The following is a 21040-nucleotide window of genomic DNA, read 5'->3' as shown; positions in this document are numbered from 1 at the left end:
GGAGGCAGGCAGTATGTTGGGAGTCTCCAAGGTAAATCCTGTTTCTTTTACTTTTTGGGGTGGGGTTCGAGACAGGATTTTTCTGTGGCTTGTAGGTAATCCTGGAACTAGCTCTTGTAGAATAGGCTGGTCTCAAACTCACAGAGATCTGCCTGCCTCTGCCTCCCGAGTGCTGGGATTAAAGGCGTGCACCACCACCGCCCGGTCAAATCCTGTTTCTTTAGGACTGGAGGAAACTGATATGGGAGAGCAATGGGTGGTCTCTGATGCAGACCCCACAAGGCTTGTGTCAGGCACCACGTAGTAAAGAGCCTTCGATGCTGTTGAGACAAACCCCAGCCTCGTGTGTGTTAAGAAAATGTTCCACACTGAGCCTGCACCCCAACTCCCTGCTCAGACTTTTAAGGTTCCTTGGGTAAATTAACTGAGAGCTAAAATTAAGAACAGAAAGCCAGATGTGGAGGCGCATGCCTGTAATTCCAACACTCAGAAGGCTGAGCTCTTAGGATCATGTGAGACCCTGTCTCCAAAGAAGATAAAGGAGGAGGTGGGGAAGAGGAGGTAGAGGAAGAGGGAGGGAGATGGAGGAGGAGGGAGGAAGGAGAGGAGGAGAGAAGGAAGGGGAGACGAAGGGGGAGAGAGGAAAGGGGGAGGAGAGAGGGAGAGAAGCAGCAGCAGCTAGGCTTGGTGGCTGTACACCTGTGATCCACCACTTGAAAGATGAGGACAAGAGTATTAGCAATTCATGGTCATCCTCGGCTACACCTCAAAATTAAGGCTATCCTAGGCTACCTGAGAACCAATTTCAAAACTTCAATAACTAAATAACAGTAATTATAATCTCTGCCCTGAGGAGTTATAGAGTGAGGTTGTAGGGCTCTCATTGGTACAGGGCCAGCCCAGTGTACTCCCAGGCCCCAGGAAAGGACGGCACTGAAGGTTCCCTGGATGTCGCCAGCTGGTGAGCAGCACATTATTGGGGCTGGAATCGGCCTGAGAAGCTCAGTGTCCTCCCAGCTCACCACAGCTACTGTGTCTCCACAGGTACAAGAATGACATCCGGATCGATCCCCGCCTCTTTCCAGCCGGCAAGTACCGAATCACCAACAACTATGGGCTGCTGACCCTGGAGATCAGGAGGTAAAACCACAGACCCAGTGTGGCCAGCACCACTGAGACCAAAGCAGAAGTCTGGTGCCCGGGTTTCCTCATCCTCAGAAGGCGTGTAAGACCAGGGGAAACTTTGGGGTCCAGTAAGACAGCTCTTTGGAGTGTCAGGGAACAGAGGGACACCAAGGGACTCTTGGCTTGCTGATTGGGCCAGATGGGCACACCCTACTGCCTACTCTGTCATCAGGGTACCTTGGACAGGAACCAGCCGTGCTTTTTTTGGGCACACACAGGGCTGATCTGGCTGGTGACGAGACCCAGGCCTGACACAGAAGATTCGGGCATTGTGCCTGGCTGCATGGACTGGCACGAGGCCTCAGCTAGTTTGTCGCCCTGTGTGAAAGGAGGCAGCCCTGTGCCTGGTTTTTGACAGGCAGATGTCAATAGGGCAGGAGGCAGTGCCTGGAAAGAGGCAAAAGCAGCCACAATGAGCTTCAGTTGCTGTGTGTTTCTGGGAGAATCCCTTCACCTCTCTGGTCTTCTACAGTCAATAATGAATGCAGTACGGAACACGATACTTTCAAAGCCCTTTCCTTTAGGCTGATGGTGTAGCCTTAATTTTCCAGGGGGACCCAGTGAGCAGCCTAGGGTCTTCCCCACCAGGCTCTCTTCCCACCCGGTCTTTCCCATCTGCTCCTTTTCAGATGTATGACTGAGGACTCGGGCACCTACACTGTGTTGGTGAGGAATGCCTACGGCCAGGCCTCTTCCTTCGCCAAAGTCCTCATCCGCTGTAAGTCCACCCATCCCTGCCCAAGGCCAGCAGACAGCCATGGACCTACGGTCGCACAAGAGGAAAGGGCTGTGGTGGCTGAGATTGGGAAATGGGGGGGGGGTTCTTTGGACTGAGAGAGCCTCCTCCCTCAGACTAACAAGGACAGCTAGGTGAGTCGATGGCATAAGCATGACAAGGCAGGGAGCTCTGTCCCTGGAAATTGGTGTGGAGAGCCACCAGGAGGAGAAGGAAGGCAGGTCTTCCCCTGAGCACTCCTTATGCGTCAAGCATATACACTCTCTCTCCTGCGCTGGTCTTGAACTTAGCTCTGCCTACAGGGTCCTAACATGCATGGACCAGTCACTAAATTTTGTGTGAATGAACTATGTGGATGGTCTGGAAAAGGAGGACTACCCTCCAAGTGGATGACAGAACAGACTAGGTTTCAGGCCTCAGTGCTCCTTGACAGACCTCCATGGAGGACCTAGCCAGCTGTTCCTTGTCTACCCATCTCCATGAGCATGTTGGAGCCTGATCCAGATGAGAGCCTCCAAGAGGGTGGCCTGGTCCAGGAACACAGACAGGGAATGTCCAAGCCCTCCTTATGCCCTGACCCACTGTCCCTCTTGCCTTTCTCGTGTGTATTTCCCTACTGAATGTGTCCCCTCCTATATGCTGTCCCATGAACATTCAAAAATCACAGCTCACAGCAGATCGGACACTCAGACATCAGCCAGACCTGGGTTCCCATCCTGGCTCTGCCCCAGCTAGCCGTGTGGGCCTGGACAAGCCGCCTAGCCTCTCTGAGGTGTGGTTTACTTGCCTATACAACGCGGTCCTGCTTTCTGCCTCAGACGCTTGTGACCATTCGGTGAAACGATGCAGACGCACTCACTACTCCTGGGAGAGGGAGCTGCCCTCTGTCCCTCTGTGAATGCTACGCCTGGCCTTCAGGGCTCTGGAGTGAGAGGCCCCCAGACGGTGTATTCTCTCTCTCTCTCTCTCTCTCTCTCTCTCTCTCTCTCTCTCTCTCTCTCTCTCTCTCTCTCTCTCTCTCTCTCTCTCTCTCCCTCCCTCCCTCTCTCCCTCCCCTTCTCTCTCTCCCCCCCCTGTGCGTGTGTGCGTGTGTGTGCGTGTGTGTGTGTGTGTGTGTGTGTGTGTGTGTGTGTGTGTGTCCCACCCAACCAGGGCAGCTGTCCAGCCCTGCCCTCTTGACTGTCACAATCCTTGCTAAACTGTCCTTTGCAGTCCTACCCTCTGTACATTCCTGAGATAGCTCTTGGGAGGCAGCTGTCCCCGTCACCCATTCTGGTTCTCTATGTAGACATTTGAGCTGCCCCATAGGCCGTGCCCAGAGTGAAGGCCAAGGTCACACACTGGTCATACACTACACCCTCCCTCCCTCTTTCCATACTCCTGCCCTCCCTCTTTCCATCAAGGCCAGCAATTCAAGAATCCCTGCCCGAGGCATTAGCTCTCAGATACTACTGCTGCCCTCTGTCATCTCCATGGTGACATAGGTGGGGGTGTCTCTGTGCATGTTCCTGTGCTGGGAGACAGGACCCTGGGGTCTAACACTGAGTCTCCCACCAGCTCTGTGTACCACCTGGAACCTGCCCCTACCCTTTCAGGACCTCACTCTGGGGACCAGGGTCGTATCATGCTCGGGCTGCTGGGGCTAGCTGGGTGACACTGCCTCGGTTTCTCCATCTATGAGGATTGTCGGTTAAGTACTAGGGCAACTGCTCTTAGCTGTCTCTAGGGCTCACATCTGTCTCACTCTGAACCTCCAGTCTCTGCCAGTGATGATACCTCCAGGAAGCCCAGAGTCTCTGACGGGGATTGCCCCCTTTGAGGACAGTGTGATCCTGTCAGCAAGTCCAGACAGAGGGGGAAACCCAGCATTTATGAAGCACCTACTATGTGCAGGGTGCTGAATTGGGACTTTATTCATAGAAACCAGTTTGTTCATAACCCACACCATCAGGGAGCAACCACAGCTCCCATTTTACTGGTGAGGAAACTGGGCACAGGCACGTAAATGACTTTCCCCAGAGGAACTGCAGGGATCACTAACAAGCCAGAGCTCACATCCACACCCAACACCACGTCCCCAAATGTATAGGATTGTGAGGTCTGAGTCCTCTCCAGCTGTGTTTGCCTTATTTTTGCAGCTTACCTGGAGAAAGACGCTGGGTTCGATTCAGAGATCTTTAAACGTAAGTGGGTTGGGGATGAGAACGTGGTATCTGGGATCCCCGTGACCTTCTCAGAACTGCCACTGTTGCCCGCAAAGGCTGTCACAGGCGCAGATCCCCAACCGACATGCTGACTTACATGGTTCCCTCCTCCTACCCCAGTACATCTTTCCCTGCTGATGCAACTTTGAGAACTGTGAATCCTGACCCAGAGGAACGGGAACAGGCCAGAAGAGTCCTCACTCCCATTCAGACCCTGGGACAGGCCAGTGTCTCAAAAGACTTTCATCTCATGCTTCTGTCCCCACCCAGGATCTATGTTTGGCCCCAGCGTGGAATTTACATCGGTGTTGAAGCCAATCTTTGTCCGAGAGAAAGAGCCCTTCTCCCTGACTTGTTTGTTCTCAGACGATGTGTTAGAAGCTGAGCAGAGAATCCAGTGGTTCAGAGACGGTGAGGCCATGGCCTTCTGAGGCAGAGCTCCACCCCCTCCCAAAGCAGGGGCACCCTCCCACCCCACCCCTACCTCACCCCCCACCCCACCCCCGCCTCACCCCCCCACCATGGGAGTCCGCCATGCCCCTCCCCCAGGCAGTGCCAGAGAAGTGATGGGCACAACCAAGTGGGGTCACGAGTTGCCTCGTTTCTTCTCCTGTTGCTACAACACCCTGACAATAGCAGCTTAAGGGAGAAAGGGTTGATTTCAGCTCACAGCTCAAGGGTTCAGTCTCCCATGGCTGGATGCCAGAAACATCTGGTGGTCATATCCCATCCACAGCTAGGGAGGCAGCAGAGAGTGGGTGATGGATGCTAGCTGCTGCCCAGTGCCCTTTTCTGCTTAGACAGTCCAGGACCCAGTCAGGGGAAGGTTCTGCTCCTGTGGCACCTCAATGAATGCAGTCTAGATAATCCCCCACAGGCACACCCTGAGCTCACAGTCTTACCCTTAAGCATCCCTAGTCTGATGGAGGAGGCTCAGTCCGGTCCTTAGGAATGCCTACTCTGAGGAGAAGAAACAGTCTGATGGAAGGCACCAGACCCATCCCTAGGAGATGGCTGTCCAGGGAGGATCATGGCTGCTTCTTGAGGTGCCCTCAGTCTGAGGGAGGTGATCAGTCTGCCCTCAAGAGCACCATCTCTGGGGATGTTAGGAGCATAGTTCTCTCCAGCTCTTAGAAATCACCCTCAGATTTGCTCCAACTCCTGTCTTGTCTCTACCTGCCCCAAGAGCAACATGGCCCACTTTGGACTCCAAGACTCCACTCTGAAGTCAGGTCCAGGAGTGGGTAGAGACAGCATGGACTTAGGGAGCTGTGTGTCAGAGAAGCCATATAGCCACTGTTAGTGAGGTCTACCCACGTGGCTGTGGTCAGGTACCAACTTCATGTGTCACCTCCACCCTGGAATGAGCAATGATGTTTAAGACAAAGGGACCAGAGGCCAAGGCCAGGGGATAGACAGGCTGTGTAGCTCACCCCAGGCTTTTTGAAGACGGTGTATGAGCAAGTGTACATACATGTGTATGTGTGTGTATGCATGTGTGTGTTCAAGATCAAGAGCTCCAGGGTGGCCCAGAGAAAGACTAGAGCAGGCTACTCTGAGGACAGAAGGCAGCTGGCCCTCTGGTCCTGACTGTGGCCCGGCCTGCAGCTTAAGGACAAGGAGCACAGTCTCCCCCCCCCCATGCCCTTACCCTGAGCCCAGGGAGGTAGCACCTGTTGGGGGTGGGGTGGAGGAGCTCTGTGGACAGCTGCAATAACAAGACCTATGTGTTTTCCCAAACCTGTCCATCATTCAAAATAGAGTGCTAACAGGAGGGAGGGACCTTGGAGACGAGAAAGGACTGTTCTCGAAGGCAGCTCAGGGCAAGGCCATTCCCAGAGCCCCACTCAAGGTCCTCCTCACAGATCCCCGAGTCTCCCTGCTAAGCTCTGTCCTCTTGAGCAGCTCTCTGCCCACCTCGCTGTGTGAGACCCTGGCCCTTGACTGAGCTCGCGTCTCTCAGTCAGTTCACTCCCACATTAAAGTGCCAGTCGTGGACTTTTGATAGTGTGCTTGCCTGTCAAGCCTGAAGCCCTGGCTTCCATCCCCAGGACCACATAAACAAATAGGGCATGAAAGCATATGCCCGTCACCCCGGCACTCAGGAGGCAGAGGCAGGAGGATCAGAAGTCTGATGGACACACAGGCTACATGAGAATTTATCTTTAAAAAAAATCACTATTTCCATCCAGTGAGTCTCCTGCTGAGTTGCCAGGCCTCATGCAGGCTTGTCTCTTTTTCCCACAGAACTCCTAGTTCCTCACCTGCTTATTATCTTCCTAAGCCTTTAGTCTCCCCTTGAGCCCTGATCCCATCCTCCAAATCTCTTAGAGGAGAGTTTAGAGTCCACAGTGACAGATTTCTGAAAGTCCTCAGTGATATCCACCTCTACCACCAACCCGAGCCTCAGCCTGCAGCCACACAAGTTCTCTCTATCTATCTATCTATCTATCTATCTATCTATCTATCTATCTATCTATCTATCTCTCTCTCTCTCTCACGCACACACACACACACACACCTGGTCTGTGCCTCTGGAGCCCGGAGCTTCTCTGAGCTCCTGGGTGAGGCCAGGATCCCCCATTAGCTCACACTGGGCCATCTTCCCCTCCACAGGCAAGCTACTGAGGTCTTCAACACGCAGGCAGATACTCTACGCAGACCGCCAGGCGACTGTGAAGGTGTCCTGTGCCTACAAGGAGGACGAGGGGCTCCACACAATCCGGGTTTCCTCCCCCTTTGGGCCGCAGGAGCAGAGTGCTTATGTCTTTATAAGAGGTAAGGGGTGGTGGGTCAAGAGGGGCAGCTGGAACCAGAGGCCACAGCTCTGCAGGGGAGGCTTCAACCAAGGCCCCTGGGTTCCTCTGCTATAAGATGAGGATGTTGGGTTGGTCTCTACAGGTCCCTGCAGTAGCATCCTGTGGGTCCTAAGAAGCACAGCCAAGCCTCCACGCTCTCCTATAGGAGACATGGTGGGGACCGGGGGGAGGGAGGGTTCTGTACAGTGTTGGGAGGTTCTGATCACTGAATTCCGTTTCTGGTGTCTTAACCCTGCCTGTGTTCAACCCCTGGCTTGGTCACTCTGTGAGCTGGGTGTCCTTGAACGTGTTATTTTCCCTCTGTGAGACTCGGTTTCTCAGTTCGGAAACGGAGGTTACTCTGGAGTTCCCAGATTAATTGTGTCAGATGTTCAGGTGCCCAGTATGAAACGGCACCTAATAAAAGATACGACGCTCCTCCCCCAGATGCTGCTGACTAGTGGGAGCCAGGTTAGACCCCAGTCACTGGTCTTCGACTCAAGGGAAGAGGAGGCCAGACAGGGGCTGGGGATGGTCTAGCTGGCAAATGGTCTCAGGCCAAGGATGAACCCCTTTTCTTTCCCTGTCCTGGGGTTCAGATGCTGCAGCTGAGAAGCCAGGAGCCCCAGGTTCCCCGTTAAATATCCAGTGCCTGAATGTGCATAGAGACTGCCTGACCCTGACCTGGACCCCACCCAGCAACACCCGGGGTAGCGTCATCACTGGCTACTCCATTGAGCTGTGAGTTGCATTCTGGTGTGGCAAAGCCCCGTAGACAGAATAATGACAAACAACTTGGTGGGGGGATACAAAAGGTAGGAAAAATATAACTGGTGTTAGGTCTGTCATCCCTGATTCTCAGAAGAGGGCTAGGGGCTAGCAGTAAGAAACAGTTTAGGGACAGTTTTCCAAATCTCTTTCACACTGATGCCTAGAATTCTCGGACAAAACTGTTAAGTACTCTGACGCCTGTGTACCTTTGAAATTGGTGGCTAGGTCAGATCCCAGAGAGAGACACTCTTGAGAGGGGGGTAGGATGGATGGAGACACAGAACTCCCTACCTGCTTCATGTGCTGTGAATACTGAAGCCGGTGCTAGGGAGAAAACCAGGCCTAAGAGAAGAGGAACCGGTGACTTCTGTGTGTGCCCGTGCTCGGCTCTCTAGCTCTCTAAGTACGCAGGGACAGAAGGGAGGCAGAGCAGCAGAGGGTGAAGCTCGTGCTGTGGTGTCAGGGACACAACAAGCTTTCCAGAGGCACTGGATCTTCCGGTCATGGTGGTAGATGGTGAAAGGCCTCTAGGCCCAGGCAGGAGCAAGGCTTCTAAGTGGGGGGAGAAGCCACGCCCAGGCAGAAGGCAGCTGTGGCCTACCTGCAGGAAACAGGCCCTGTAGGGGCTCAGACTGTGGAGAGCTGAAAGCCAGGCTCTGTTTCCACAGATGCCAGGGTGATTCGGAGGAATGGGTGACCTGCCATATGGCCCCTGGGGGAACGTGTCGGTGCCCCATCCAAGGCCTCACTGAAGGGCAGAGGTATCGATTCCGCGTGCGTGCCATCAGCAAGGCCGGCAGCAGCCTGCCTTCCAAAGCCTCAGAAGCAGTTGTCATGGGTGACCATGATGCGGTCCAGAGGAAGACAGGTGAGTATGGAGATCCTGAGGGGACACTGCGGGGACCCGGTCAGGACACTCAGAATAGACTGTCTCACTAGGAAAGAGGTGGCCTGGTTCCCATGGTCACTGCGGTGGCAAAAACACCTAGAAAATATAACATAAGAAGGGAAGGGCTCTCTGGGCTCCCAGTCCCTCACAGCAGGAGAGCCACGGCCCTAGGAGCACAGAGCAGCTGGTGGGGAAGCAGAGAGAGAGAGAGACCGCCACCACGGGCATCTCAGTCTCTTCTTTTTACTAAGTCCAGAACCTCAGCCCACAGAATGGTGTCACACGGCAGCTCACAACTGTCTGTAACTCCAGTTCCAGGGGACCTGACACACTCACACAGACACACATGCAGACAAAACACCAATGCACATAAAATTTTAAAAAATTAAAAAGAATGGTGACACACACATATACACACACACACACCACATTTAGGATGCACCTCTCCACTTCATTTGGCCCCCTCATAGGCACATTTGTTTGTTTCCATGGTGATTGTAAATCCTGTCAAGTTGACAATCTAACACCAACCATCACAGGGACACACAACTCAACCCCCAGGAAGCCCTAGCCTGAGATTTAAAAAAAAGGCACTGCCCAGCTCTAATTTGAAGAGAGCTCACAGTCTGATTCTTAAATACCCTTAGTCTGGTACAGGAGGCATAGGACTGCTTTTAGGAACACCTGCCCTGAGGGGGAAGAAACAGGTCGTCTGGTGAGAGGCACCGGACCCGTCACTGGGAGACACAGCTGCTACCTCAGGTGCCCCCAGTCCAAGGGAGGCAATCACTCTGTCCTCAGCCCCACCTCTGGGGGTGTTAGAGACACAACTCTCCCAGCTCTTACAGGTTTCCATGCCTTGGGTTTGCTCCAACTCTATGAAGTCTATGCACACGGCTTTTGTGTCTGTCTCCATCTGCCCCAAGAGCAACAGGGCCCACTTTGGACTCCAAGAAAGCCAGGCCCAAAGGCCCACTCCTGAAGCTACATGACCAGGAATGCCAGGTCAAGCAGAACCAGGCAGGCCTGATACAGACCCTGAGGTGACTAGCTGGCTACTGACCCAATCCCCTGTGCTCCTTTCTGCCTCCTAGAGATTCCCTTTGACCTGGGCAGCAAGATCACCATCAGCAAGAATGATTTCGAAGGTACGTGAGACCGACCTTCCCCAGCTGTGCCCCTGGAGCCAACATCCTCGAAGCTGGGACATGCGTTCATTGGCTAGCAGAACAGGGAAGCTATTGTGTTAAGGATGTGGGAGAATCTACTCACAGAAAACCAAATATGGGGTCCCCGTAGCCTGTCTTGCTGTGGAATAAATGACTTACAAGGAGGAGCCCTGGGCAGGGCCTCAAAGGACCAGCATCTGGGGCTGGCTCTGTCTAGGTTTGCTGGGTGAGCTGGGACCATCTTCTGCCCCCCTCCCCCATCATGCTCCTAGCACCCTCTGTGGAATGCGGGGCTGAGATTAGGGGTCTTTGAGGGCACACTCATCTCTCTCTTAATGACTCTGGATTCCAGACGCTGTGACCATTCCCTCAGCCCCAACCAATGTCCACGCCAGTGAAATCAGAGAGGCCTATGCAGTTCTGAGCTGGGAGGAGCCTCGCCCCCGAGGTCGAGCCCCACTGACTTACTCCCTGGAAAAGGTACAGATGGGACTGAGAAACAGCCCCAGGATAGCCTAAGACATAGGCAGCTGTGGGACCTGGGGTGGAGGCAGTGGAGAACCCCAGGAACAACTTTGGGGTCTTCAGACATGAGAATTTACAGCCTGGAAGGGCCTGAGTTAAGCCTTACTCTGAGACAGGAGGATGGACTATGTGGCCTTTTTGTGTTGAAAGCCAAAGCTCCCTAGATAATGCTCCCTAGGGTCAGTAACTATGATGAGATCCACTGGTTTCCTAGGCATCTCCCAACCTCCAGGTCAATGGCACAGGGACCTGGGACCCAGCATCCAAGGCCATGTTGGGTGGGAAGGGAGGCTTTTATTCACCAGACTGGGGCACTAGGTAAAGGTCCTCACTAGGGACAGAGATGGAGCAGGGAGACTGGGAAGGAGGGGGGAGGAAGGTGGCCCTGGCGGAAGAGGGTGGCCCTGGCGGAAGTGGGTACCTTCTTTCTGCCCAAGCAGAAGACAGCATTGATGGGATCCAGTCAAACCCAGACTCTGCTGTATGAGTCTGAGCCAAGCTCGCTGCAGCTCAGTGTCCTCCGTCCTGTATTGGAAAGTCTGCCCTGGGGAATGGGAGAGCATGTCACACATAGCCAAGGGTAGTACTGCGGCTCACTCACCTCCCCAAAGGCAGAGTCTGAGTTAGCAGACGACATAACAACTTAGCTGAATGCATGAATTTAAAACGTCCAGGGATAGCTGGGGGGGGGGGTGGCACACACCTTTGAGCCCAGCACTGAGGAGGCAGAGGCAGGTGCATCTCTGTAAGTTCGAAGCCAGCCTGGTCTACAAAATCTACACAGAGAAATCCTTTTTCAAAAAGAATCACAGAAAAAAGAGAGAGAGAGAGAGAGAGAGAGGAAAACACTTGAAGAAGTCTTCCATTGTCAACATCTGGCCTACACACACACACAGACCTACACGCAGACACATGTACACACCACAAACAAGCCCACAAGCATACACACGAAAGAGACACTTTGTTTCCTGGGCTCTGGAGTAAGGGCTACCTGGGTTCAAAGGCTGCCTCTGCTAATCAGTAGCAGTGTGACCTTGAGCGAGTCGTGTTACTCCTTCTGTGCCTCAGTTTCTAGTCTGGTACAGTGTTTATAATAACGATACATAATAACATAACAAGTAACACACACCTCGCAGGTCTGAGGTGTTTGTCATCTGAGGGTTCAGAGAACGGCCCCTGGCACACATGAAGTACAATGTAGCGTGCACTGATGCCTGTGGCAATTGTTTCGGTGCGTCCTAAACCCTGAAGGCTATGAGGACCTTGGAGAAGGAGAGCCAGGGAGACAGGGTCAGGGGGTCCTCACTGTGGCTTCCCACCCTCCATCCCACCAGAAGCTCAGGAGCAGTGGTTACCTTCTGAGCCCCTGATACAGCAGAGAATGAGCTGAACTGGTGTCGCCTACGCCCAAGTTTACGTGCCCCGTCCGCATCTTGCTGGGCGGGTGATTTCAGACACGTTATCAAAGAGTCTCAACACCTACATTCCCTCCCTGGTGTGGAAATTAACATCCATCTTGCAGGGATTTCCTGAGGATTCGTTGGCTGAGTCATCCATTCTCCCATGGGCTGGAACCAATCCTGGCCCTGGAATATGGTGAGGTGGGGAGGGCTGAGAGACAAGCAGAGGCTGTAAAAACGAGGACAAGAGTCCACTGTCTAGTAGGAATGGCTAAGGAATAAGACAGAAAACAGGGGAGGCCTCTGAAGTCTCATGTATGAATGGAGGCCTACCCAGAAGGTGAGCTCTTAGTAAGAGTCAAGAGTATTCCAGAACATTCCTGGTACAGGCTCCAGTAAGTACAAAGGCCTGGAGATAGGACCTGGGCCTCTGGAGGACAACAGGAAGACCTAGATATAATGTACTAGAGAAAGGAAAATGAATGGTGGCCAGATAGGTAGCAAGTCACAGGGAAGTGTCTGGTAACAGGTCAGAAGGACATGGGAGCCTGAAAGGGTTCTGAGCAGACAGGGGCCTGTTGCTATAAAAATCCACTGACAGCCACTGAGGAAAAGACTAGAGTGAGGCATGGTGGTGCATGCCTATAATCTCAGCACTGAGAAGATACCAGCAGGAGGATTCAAGAGTTCAAGGCCACCTTTGAATGAGTTCTAGGCCAGCCTGAGCTACATGAGACCCTGTCTCAAAAACCAAAGGGGAAGGCTGGGCATGGTGGCACACACCCTTAATCCCAGCACTTGGGAGGCAGAAGCAGGCAGATCTCTGTGAGTTCAAGGCCAGCCTGGTTTACAAAGCAAGTTCCAGGACCACCAGGGCTACACAGAGAAACCTTGTCTCAAAAACAAACAAACAAATAAAAAAAGGGGGCTAGAAAGATGTCTCAGCAGTTAGTAGTCCTGACTGCTCCATCAGAAGACCAGAGTTCAGATCCCAGCTCTTCACAAACACCTGTAACTCCACTTCCAAGGGATTGGTTGCACCCTGCTGGCCTCTGGGTACTCTCACACACAAAATAATAAAATAGAAATTTTTAACAACAACCACAAAAAAAAAAAGATACAAGAAATAAAGAGAAAGGAGAAAGGGGGAAGGAAGGGAAGAAAAAAAAAAGCTGAAGTCAGAATGGGAGGGGTCAGTGAGACTAGTTAAGTAATTCGAGCAGCAGCTAAGGCTGGCCTGGGCCACGGGTGTACTGGGGAGTTAGAACTGGACCCTGGATGTGTTTTGAAGGTGGTTTCGTGCTAAAGCGCAGGTTTGGGCCTATTGTGGCCCCATTGTTCCAATGGTCTGGACCCAAGGGACTGCAGGTATTAATGCCATTAACGCTGTGTGAGCCACACTGGAACTCACTGGAACTCACAGTTAGTGCTGGCCAGGACTCCCGTGAGGGGCTCCCCAGACATCAGAGAGATCAGGTGCCCAGGAGTCATCCAAGCTGCAGACAGCTGCTCTGAGAGCCTGCAGGGAAGAGCCCAGCCCACAACCAGGCTCCAGCAGCCACTAAACCAACGCTAATCTCTCTTACTCTCCAGTCCATCATAGGTAGTGGAACCTGGGAGGCCATCAACTCAGAAACACCCATCAAGTCCCCAAGATTTGCCCTCCTGGACTTGGAGAAAGGAAAATCGTATGTCTTCAGGGTGCGAGCCTTGAACCAGCATGGCATGAGCGATCCCTCTGAGCCCAGCGAGCCCATTGCCCTGAAGAGCAAGCCAGGTACCAAGTGATGCTGCTCCATGAAGGGAAGGCAGGCTATCCAGACTGTCAAACCTGGGATGGAACTCAGGCTTCAGCAAGAGCATTGCCCGCTTCCCTGCCACTGAAGCTGAAAAGCAATGTTTTGAGTTATCAGAAATTGCATTTTTCTGGGCAGCAGGCTTGGGAAGGGATGGGCATTGTCCCCAGATCAATGGTTCGCAGGTGACAGACTCCAACTGAGTTTAGCACAGGAGTGTGAGGAAGTGTCCTTCAGTTCTGAAGGTGTCCTGAGCCTCTTAAACGGATGGACTTCCTGTGCAGCCCTCACCCCTCACCCCTCTCCCCCTACCCACCCCCACCCCTGCCTTCCTCCACAAGTGGCCAGACAGTCCCATGTGAGAACTGCTCTCCAGGCAGACCTGGTGTTCTTACTTGCCACGCTTCCCATTCTGGGGTCCCTGGTGACTGTCACCCCAACTTCTGACTCCTCCTGAGTCTTCCCCCATGGCAGCTCCATCCCAATTTATCAAGGCCCCCATTCTTTCAAAGCCTCTGGAATCTGGGGTTCTCTGCTCTCCAAGAAGCTCCAAGGGCTCCCTGGAGCAGCCATCTTTCATCTCTTGAAAGATCTGGTGGCTGCAGATCTCAGCCGGAGAGCACTACAAAGCCCTGGATTTGCCCTGCTTCAATAATATATACATATATACATACATATATATAATATATATACACAAACATACATATTATGTGTAAATTGTATATATGTGTGTGTCATAGTCACTGTTCTACTGCTATGAAGAGACACCGTACCATGACCAAGGCAGCTCTTATTTAAAAAGCACTTAATTGGAGGCTTCCTTACAGCTTCAGAGGTTAATCCGTTATCACAATGGCAGGAAGGATGGCTGCATACAGGCAGACAGGGGCAGGAGAGAGGCTGAGTCTGGTACAGGCTTTTGAAACCTCAAAGCCCACCCTCAGTGACACACTTCCTCCAACAAGGCCACACCTCCTAATCCTTGTAATCTTTTAAAACAGTTCCACTCCCTGGTGACCAAGCATTCAGATATATGAGCCTACACATGCCCACATCTACACACACACACATACACACACATATATACATACACACATACATACACACATACATACACACATACACACATACACACACACATACACACACATATACATACACACATACACACACATATATACATACACACACACATATACATACACACATACACACATATACACACATACCACCATCCATTCTTCCATCTACCCATGAACACTTGTATATCTCAAAATGTACATACAAACAACCATCTATTTACTAAATCATGGGAGTCCCAACTCAAGCAATTTGGTCTTTGGGAACCATGAAAATCAGTAGAGAATTTTCAAGAAAAGAAAATCGAGTTGTTTTTTTTTCTTTTTGGTTTTTGTTTTTTTTTTAAGATTAAAGTTAAAGACTGGGGAAAGCTATCAAATTGGAGAAGAGTGGGAGGGAGGGAGAAAGGGAGGGAGGAGCGAGGGAGGAAGGGAACTGAGATTAATGTACAAGGCTTTGATGAGGAACAAGGTGACTTGTAGAACAGGAGAGTAAGTGTCAGGCACACTCAGCTTCGGCGGTTCCAAAGCCCTGTAGCCGGTCTGGAATCTAGCCACTGCCTTGACTGCTGTAGAAGTCCTCCCAAATCCCGTGCTCCTCCTCCTCACCTATCCTCTCCACCCCTATGTTTTTTAGCAACTCTCCCTCCACCAGCTCAAGTTCAAGCTTTCAGAGACACGCAGACCTCTGTGTCCCTTACCTGGGAGCCTGTGGAGGGTGGCGCAGAACTCCTGGGTTATTACATCTACTCCCGGGAAGCAGGAGCATCAGAGTGGCACACGGTGAACAACAAGCCCACCCTGGACACCAGGTAAGTCTATGTCACCTGCTCCTGGCCAGGACATCCCAGGCTGGCCACCATCTAAGCTCTGCAGTGTCCTGGGTTTTCCTAGCTCACTGCAATCCTGCATGTAACATGGTTGTGTGTATCGTTGCTTTAAAGATGGAGAAACTGAGGCACAGAGAGTTAAGGACCTAGCCAAAGCTCCTATAATAAGTGAAGTGGTGGGGGAGGGGAGGCATGCCTAGACCCAGAGGGTCTGTTTTAACACATCCATCCATTGAGAGCACTGTTGGCGGGAGTCCAAGGGTGGAGACCTGAGACAGGCATTCCATAGAGCTACAGGAAACGTGGTTGAAGAAAGGGAGGCCCACGGTTCCAGTTTCATCCAGAGGAAACAGGATAAGGAAGGCAGTTTCCTACAAGTCAGGGTTTCTCCCAAGGGCCTGGGATGATAATTCTCTAGAGGGTCTTTAAAGGGTTTCTCCAGCGCTGAGTCACAGCCACAGTGTAGACCACAGCAGATGCTGTTCTCCAATGCTGAGGCCAGCGTCCTGAGCATGCTTCCTCAGCAGCACTGGGCCGGAGGGAGGCTTCCTCCACCTTGACCTAGCCCCCTTTCAGACATCTTTGTGCCTTTTGTATGTTTGTTGAAGATGTGGCGGATGTGTGCATATTTGTGTTCATGTAGGTTTGTGCACAAGTGTGCAGGTCAGAGTTGACATTAGATGTCTTCCTTAGTCTCCACCTTCCTTTTTGCAAAATCTTTGTGTGTGTGTGTGTGTGTGTGTGTGTGTGTGTGTGTGTGTGTGTCTGTGCGTGTGTGTATGAATGCGGGTGCGCACATGACATTGAATACATTTGAAGGCCAGAGAACAGCCATTAATGTCAGTCCTCACCTTCCAAGTGGACTGAGTCAGGGTCTCTCATTCACTGCTGTGTATGCTAGGCTAGCTGGCCTGTAAGCCACAGGCCATTCTCCAATTTGTCCACCCACCCCCCCCACCCCCACTTCCCCACCCCCCACCCCCATTTAGGAGAGCAGAGATTACAGATTTTTTTTTGTGGCACTGAACCATCTCCCCAGCCCCACCTTTTAAATTTTTTTAATTATGTTTAACTTGCGTGCATGTAGAGGTCAGAGGACAGCCTGTGGGAATGAGTTCTCTTTTCACCACACGGACCCCAGAAGTCACACTCGGGTTGTCCGGTTCAGCCATTTGTCCAGCACCTCCTCTTATTCTTTGAGCAGGGTCTGTCTGTGATTCTTGAGTTCACTAATAGACTAGGCTGGCCAGTCAGTGGTCTGTCTGTAGTGATACAATGTTTATGATCTAATAAAGCCACTGGAGATCAGTTTGCAAAGCCAGCCACACTGGTTAGCTATAGACGCTAGATAGTGGTGATACACACCTTTAATCCCAGGACTCAGGAGAAGGGCAGATGGATTTCGCAGTCCAAGACCACCCTGGGCTACCGGAGAGTGAATCAGAGCTCACAACAACTTTAATCCCAGGATTTGAGAGGTATAAAAGGTAGAGGCTTTCAGTCTCATGAGTAGTCTCTAGCCACGTCTAGGAGAGAATAGCAGTCTGAGTGAATCTAAGGAACAGTGAAGTCAGGAGCAGTTTGAGGATTGCCCCTTTGGTCTGAACTGAGGTAGAGGTAAGAGCTAGTGGCAAATGCTTTGCTTTTCTGATCTTCAGTTTGAAGTTTGAACCCTAATATCTGTCTCTGGGTCTTTTATTTTTTGTGTTACATCTGTAGGGATGTACCCAGACACATGCACCCTGAGTAGAAGTTACTCGTATACACCACCACACACCACTTTTGCATTGGTGCTAGAGACCGAACTCATTTCCTCAGGCACGTGCAGAACACACTTTACCAACTACACTACCCCAAGTCCCTCATCTTTGCATGTGGGTGATAGATTCTGGAAGAATAGATATTCTTACAACCCCAAGGACATCCTCCATGTGCCATTTCATATATCACTGTGAGACGGGGGCAATATTTAGACTAGAACCGTTTACTCCTCTCTCGCTGGTGACATCCCACAAGGTGGCCAGATAGTGTCAGCTGTTTGGACACCCCTGAGGGCTGGACTTTTCTCTCCCAGGTTTGAGGTTCCAGGGCTGAGGACTGGGAAGGAGTATGAATTTTGCATCAGGTCGGTCAGCGAGGCTGGAGTTGGCGAGAGCTCAGCTGCGACACAGCCCATCAGGGTCAAGCAGGCTCTGGGTGAGTCCAGGTCAGGTCCAGCCTGCAATCCTCAGGGAAGCATGGCCAAGGCCATGTCTTGGAAAGTCTGATTGCAAAGGTCTCTTAAGGGAATGGGAGCTTTTTGTTCACTCTTTCCTTCAGGGAGGAAGTGACAGTGGCCTGAGGCCATGGTGAGTGGGAAACCTCCCAGGCTCAGAGACCAGATTCCAAGACACCCTTGAAGGGAGCAGACACAGCTGACTAAGGGGGGACTCCCAAATGAGGGTGGGCACCCACCAGGGGAGGCTTATCAGCTCCCTGGAGCCCCACTGCCCAATTCAGCCTCCCCAGGGAGCCCTCTCCTCAGTCCTTGCCTCCCACAGCTCCCCCATCCGCCCCCTATGACTTTGCACTCCTATCCTGTGGAAAGAATGAAATGGTCATTGGCTGGAAACCCCCCAAACGGCGTGGAGGTGGCAAGATCCTGGGCTACTTCCTGGACCAGCATGATTCGGAGGAGGCAGACTGGCACCCAGCCAACCATCAACCCTTCCCCAGCCGGGTGTACAAGGTGAGGCTGGAGTGTGACGGCAACCTCCAAGGCACAAAAGGCGTGGTGGGAACACCTTGGAGAGCCCCAGGCCCTGCCACCCAGAGGCCCCTAGAACAGCCGTATTGGAAGTCCCCGCAGGTCTCCTGATCTGGCTGTCCCACTGCCCAGGGCCTCCTACTTCTCTGTCCAGCCTCAGCTTCCACAGTCTAACTTTCCACCTCTGCAGGTCATCAACCTTCGAGAAGGCCATTTCTATGAATTCCGAGCCCGGGCAGTGAACTGGGCAGGTATTGGCGAGCTGTCGGCACCCAGCGGCCTGTTTGAGTGCAAAGAATGGACAATGCCCGAGCCAGGTGAGACAGAGCCTGAGGGCCAATGCCAGACTTGTCCACACGCCCTCTCCTCGTAGCAACAGCACAAACGCTGCTGCTCACCCTGGGCGTCCTGCCTTGCTCTGTTGGTCGAGATCCCACATTCTGCACAAGCTGACCCTGTGAGTCGGTGGTTCTCAACCTTCCTAACGCTGTGACCCTTAATACAGTTCCTCATGTTGTGGTGATCCCCAGCCATAAAACTGTTTTCATAACTGTAATTTTGATACCGCTATGAATCATAATGTAAATATCTAATATGTAGGATATCTGATATGTGGCCCCTGAAAAAGAGCCGTTCAACTCCCTCTCCAAAGGGATCATGTCCCATGGTTAAGAATCACTGATATAAGCCAGGCGGTGGTGGCGCGCGCCTTTAATCCCAGCACTCGGGATGCAGAGGCAGGCGGATCTCTGTGAGTTTGAGGCGGGGCTGGACTGACAGCCTCCAAAACAATTCGGAGAAACCCTGTCTCGTAAAACCAAAAAAAAAAAAAAAGAAAGAAAAGAATCACTGATATAAACCCTGACACAGACTATCTTATGCCTGCCTCAGAGGATCCCTAACCAGACCACACCTGGTCCTAGCTAAACTGTCACCCACCTTGACGTCATCTGATCTCTTTCTGGCCACAGACCTATCATTAACCCCAAGGCCACACTGTTAGGACAGCCAGGCTCACCCAAGACTTTCCATCGACCACCCCCAAACCCAATCCTAGACAAACAGGGACATCAACCACCCTGAACTCTGCTCCTGCAACCTTACTGGCTCACCAATGAGCCTCTTAGCTCTCTTAGGAAGAAACAGTCCCTGCCAGATCACCCTGCATGTCTCAGTTCTGTGTTCCACATAAAACCTTCCCCGGATGCTGGGAATAGCTCAGGGGTGGAGCACTTGCTAGCGTGTAGCATGCCCTGAGCATCACAAGCTGGGATGCAATTACAAGCAGCTAATGTCAACTGGGTATTTACTGTGTGGGTGCTCTCTGTGAATGACCTCCCTGCTGCTCTCTACAGCTCCATATAAGAACTGTTGTTGCCTCACTTTAGAGGTGAGGAAACAGAAACACCCAGGCTAAATAACTTCAAGTCCCCATCACTGGGAAGGGTAGAGCTGGGACAAGACCCTAGCAATCTGTCTCTGGATGTCATAACAAGTACACCCTCCATGTTTGACATCAAAGGGGCAAAAGTCTCAGATGGGGGTGGGGGAGGTCAGGGAGGGTTCTGGAAGGAGGTGATATTGAGCATATTTTTTAAACAGTTAGCCAAGCTTCGGATCCAAGGTCAAGTGTTGTGTGACCAAGGCTGGCTAGTCTTGCTGTGCCCAAAGGAGGCGCTTCCAGACTTAGTGATGACTGACAAACTCTCCAGCTTGCACACTGACTTGCACAACTGGCCACCCACCTGTCCGGCTAGAAGACTGTGGGGTAGATGGATGGATGGCTAGCTGTTGCCTGGTTGAACAACCCCCACATTTCTGCCCGTATTTCATCCTCCACAGGCCCCCCATATGACGTGAGGGTCTCTGAGGTGCGGGCCACCTCCCTGATGTTGCAGTGGGAGCCCCCACTCTATATAGGAGCTGGGCCAGTCACAGGCTACCGTGTCAGCTTCCAGGAGAAAGGCTCTGAGGAGTGGAAGCCTGTCACCTCAGACGTCACCTCTGGTACCCACCTCAGGGTGAGTTTCCGCCCCCCCCGTCCCCTGTGTCACTGCATTTGGCAGAAGTCAATCGTAATAACGAATACCAAGAAAAAAGGATCCTCGTGAACAAATGAAGATATACAGGGAAAGTCTCTACAGCCACTAATGTCACTATCAAATGGCGGCTGAAATGTTTAGATGGTACTAGGTCTACTAGACACGGGTACAGATATAAGGTAGGTCAAATGAAGAGGTAGAAGTCCAACAGATTCTGGGTCAGTCTCCCCACAGCAGGGTCATCCGACGCATGGTGGATGGTCTCCTTACCCTTTTAAGTGTGTTGGCTCAGGCCGGGGCAGATGGCCTCAGTGACTTGGCTCTGGTTTCCACCTTGAGATGGTTGGCTGCTACTCAGTAATTCACTGACCACTTCTTGACACCTACTTACTGCCAGATCTGGACCAGGTCCCAGACATTTTAAGCTAAACATGAAACGGGCATTGGTGACAGGAGATATCAGAAGGATTCTGGGAGCTCCAGGGAGGGAAGTCAGAGCCACTCCCTGGCATCCTGGAATAGGTCACAGCTGAATAAGGAAGCCTGAGTTGTAATCAGTTAGACCAAGAAGGATGTGGGGCTGGGGTGCTCAGGCAGAGACCTCAGCAAGAGCCAAGGCCAGGGACCCTGGGGGAGCTCTAGAGTGAAAGTCACTTATGTAAGAGTAAGAGGGCAGAATCTTAGGCACACTCAAAGACTTTAGGTCATAAGCATCAGAATTGGAAATTGACCCTGAAGGCCACTGGAAGATTTAGGCATAGTCAGATTAGCAGAGGTAAAGACAGACTGGAGAAAGGTCCAGGGGGCAGAGATACCTTCAAGGGAACTGTGGAGTTAATCCAAAGGAGCAGAAATAGTTTCCATCAAAGC

The 21040-nt window shown here is 52.0% G+C and overlaps 1 protein-coding gene across 2 annotated transcripts in view; it reads left to right on the top strand.

Annotated features, from left to right (window-relative positions):
* Positions 1-21040, top strand: part of Myom3 (myomesin 3) — a 47541-nt gene that overhangs the window by 8053 nt on the left and 18448 nt on the right. The window contains exons 6-21 of one of the 2 annotated variants that reach the window (XM_040756359.1): positions 893-961; positions 1045-1140; positions 1815-1903; positions 4060-4104; positions 4396-4536; positions 6742-6903; positions 7523-7664; positions 8363-8562; positions 9678-9731; positions 10105-10232; positions 13271-13454; positions 15190-15364; positions 17457-17578; positions 17923-18110; positions 18319-18445; positions 19971-20149. In XM_040756359.1, the coding sequence (XP_040612293.1) occupies positions 893-961; positions 1045-1140; positions 1815-1903; positions 4060-4104; positions 4396-4536; positions 6742-6903; positions 7523-7664; positions 8363-8562; positions 9678-9731; positions 10105-10232; positions 13271-13454; positions 15190-15364; positions 17457-17578; positions 17923-18110; positions 18319-18445; positions 19971-20149 (2101 nt within the window). The remainder of the gene's footprint in view (positions 1-892; positions 962-1044; positions 1141-1814; positions 1904-4059; positions 4105-4395; positions 4537-6741; positions 6904-7522; positions 7665-8362; positions 8563-9677; positions 9732-10104; positions 10233-13270; positions 13455-15189; positions 15365-17456; positions 17579-17922; positions 18111-18318; positions 18446-19970; positions 20150-21040) is intronic. The other variant, XM_013120180.3, reaches the window with a different exon arrangement.

The sequence above is a fragment of the Mesocricetus auratus genome, unplaced genomic scaffold, assembly GCF_017639785.1.
Source record: "Mesocricetus auratus isolate SY011 unplaced genomic scaffold, BCM_Maur_2.0 Super-Scaffold_100014, whole genome shotgun sequence".
In the NCBI taxonomy this organism is placed as follows: Eukaryota; Metazoa; Chordata; class Mammalia; order Rodentia; family Cricetidae; genus Mesocricetus; species Mesocricetus auratus.
Note: the sequence above shows the minus strand (reverse complement) of the source record. Positions and strands in the feature narration are given on the sequence as shown.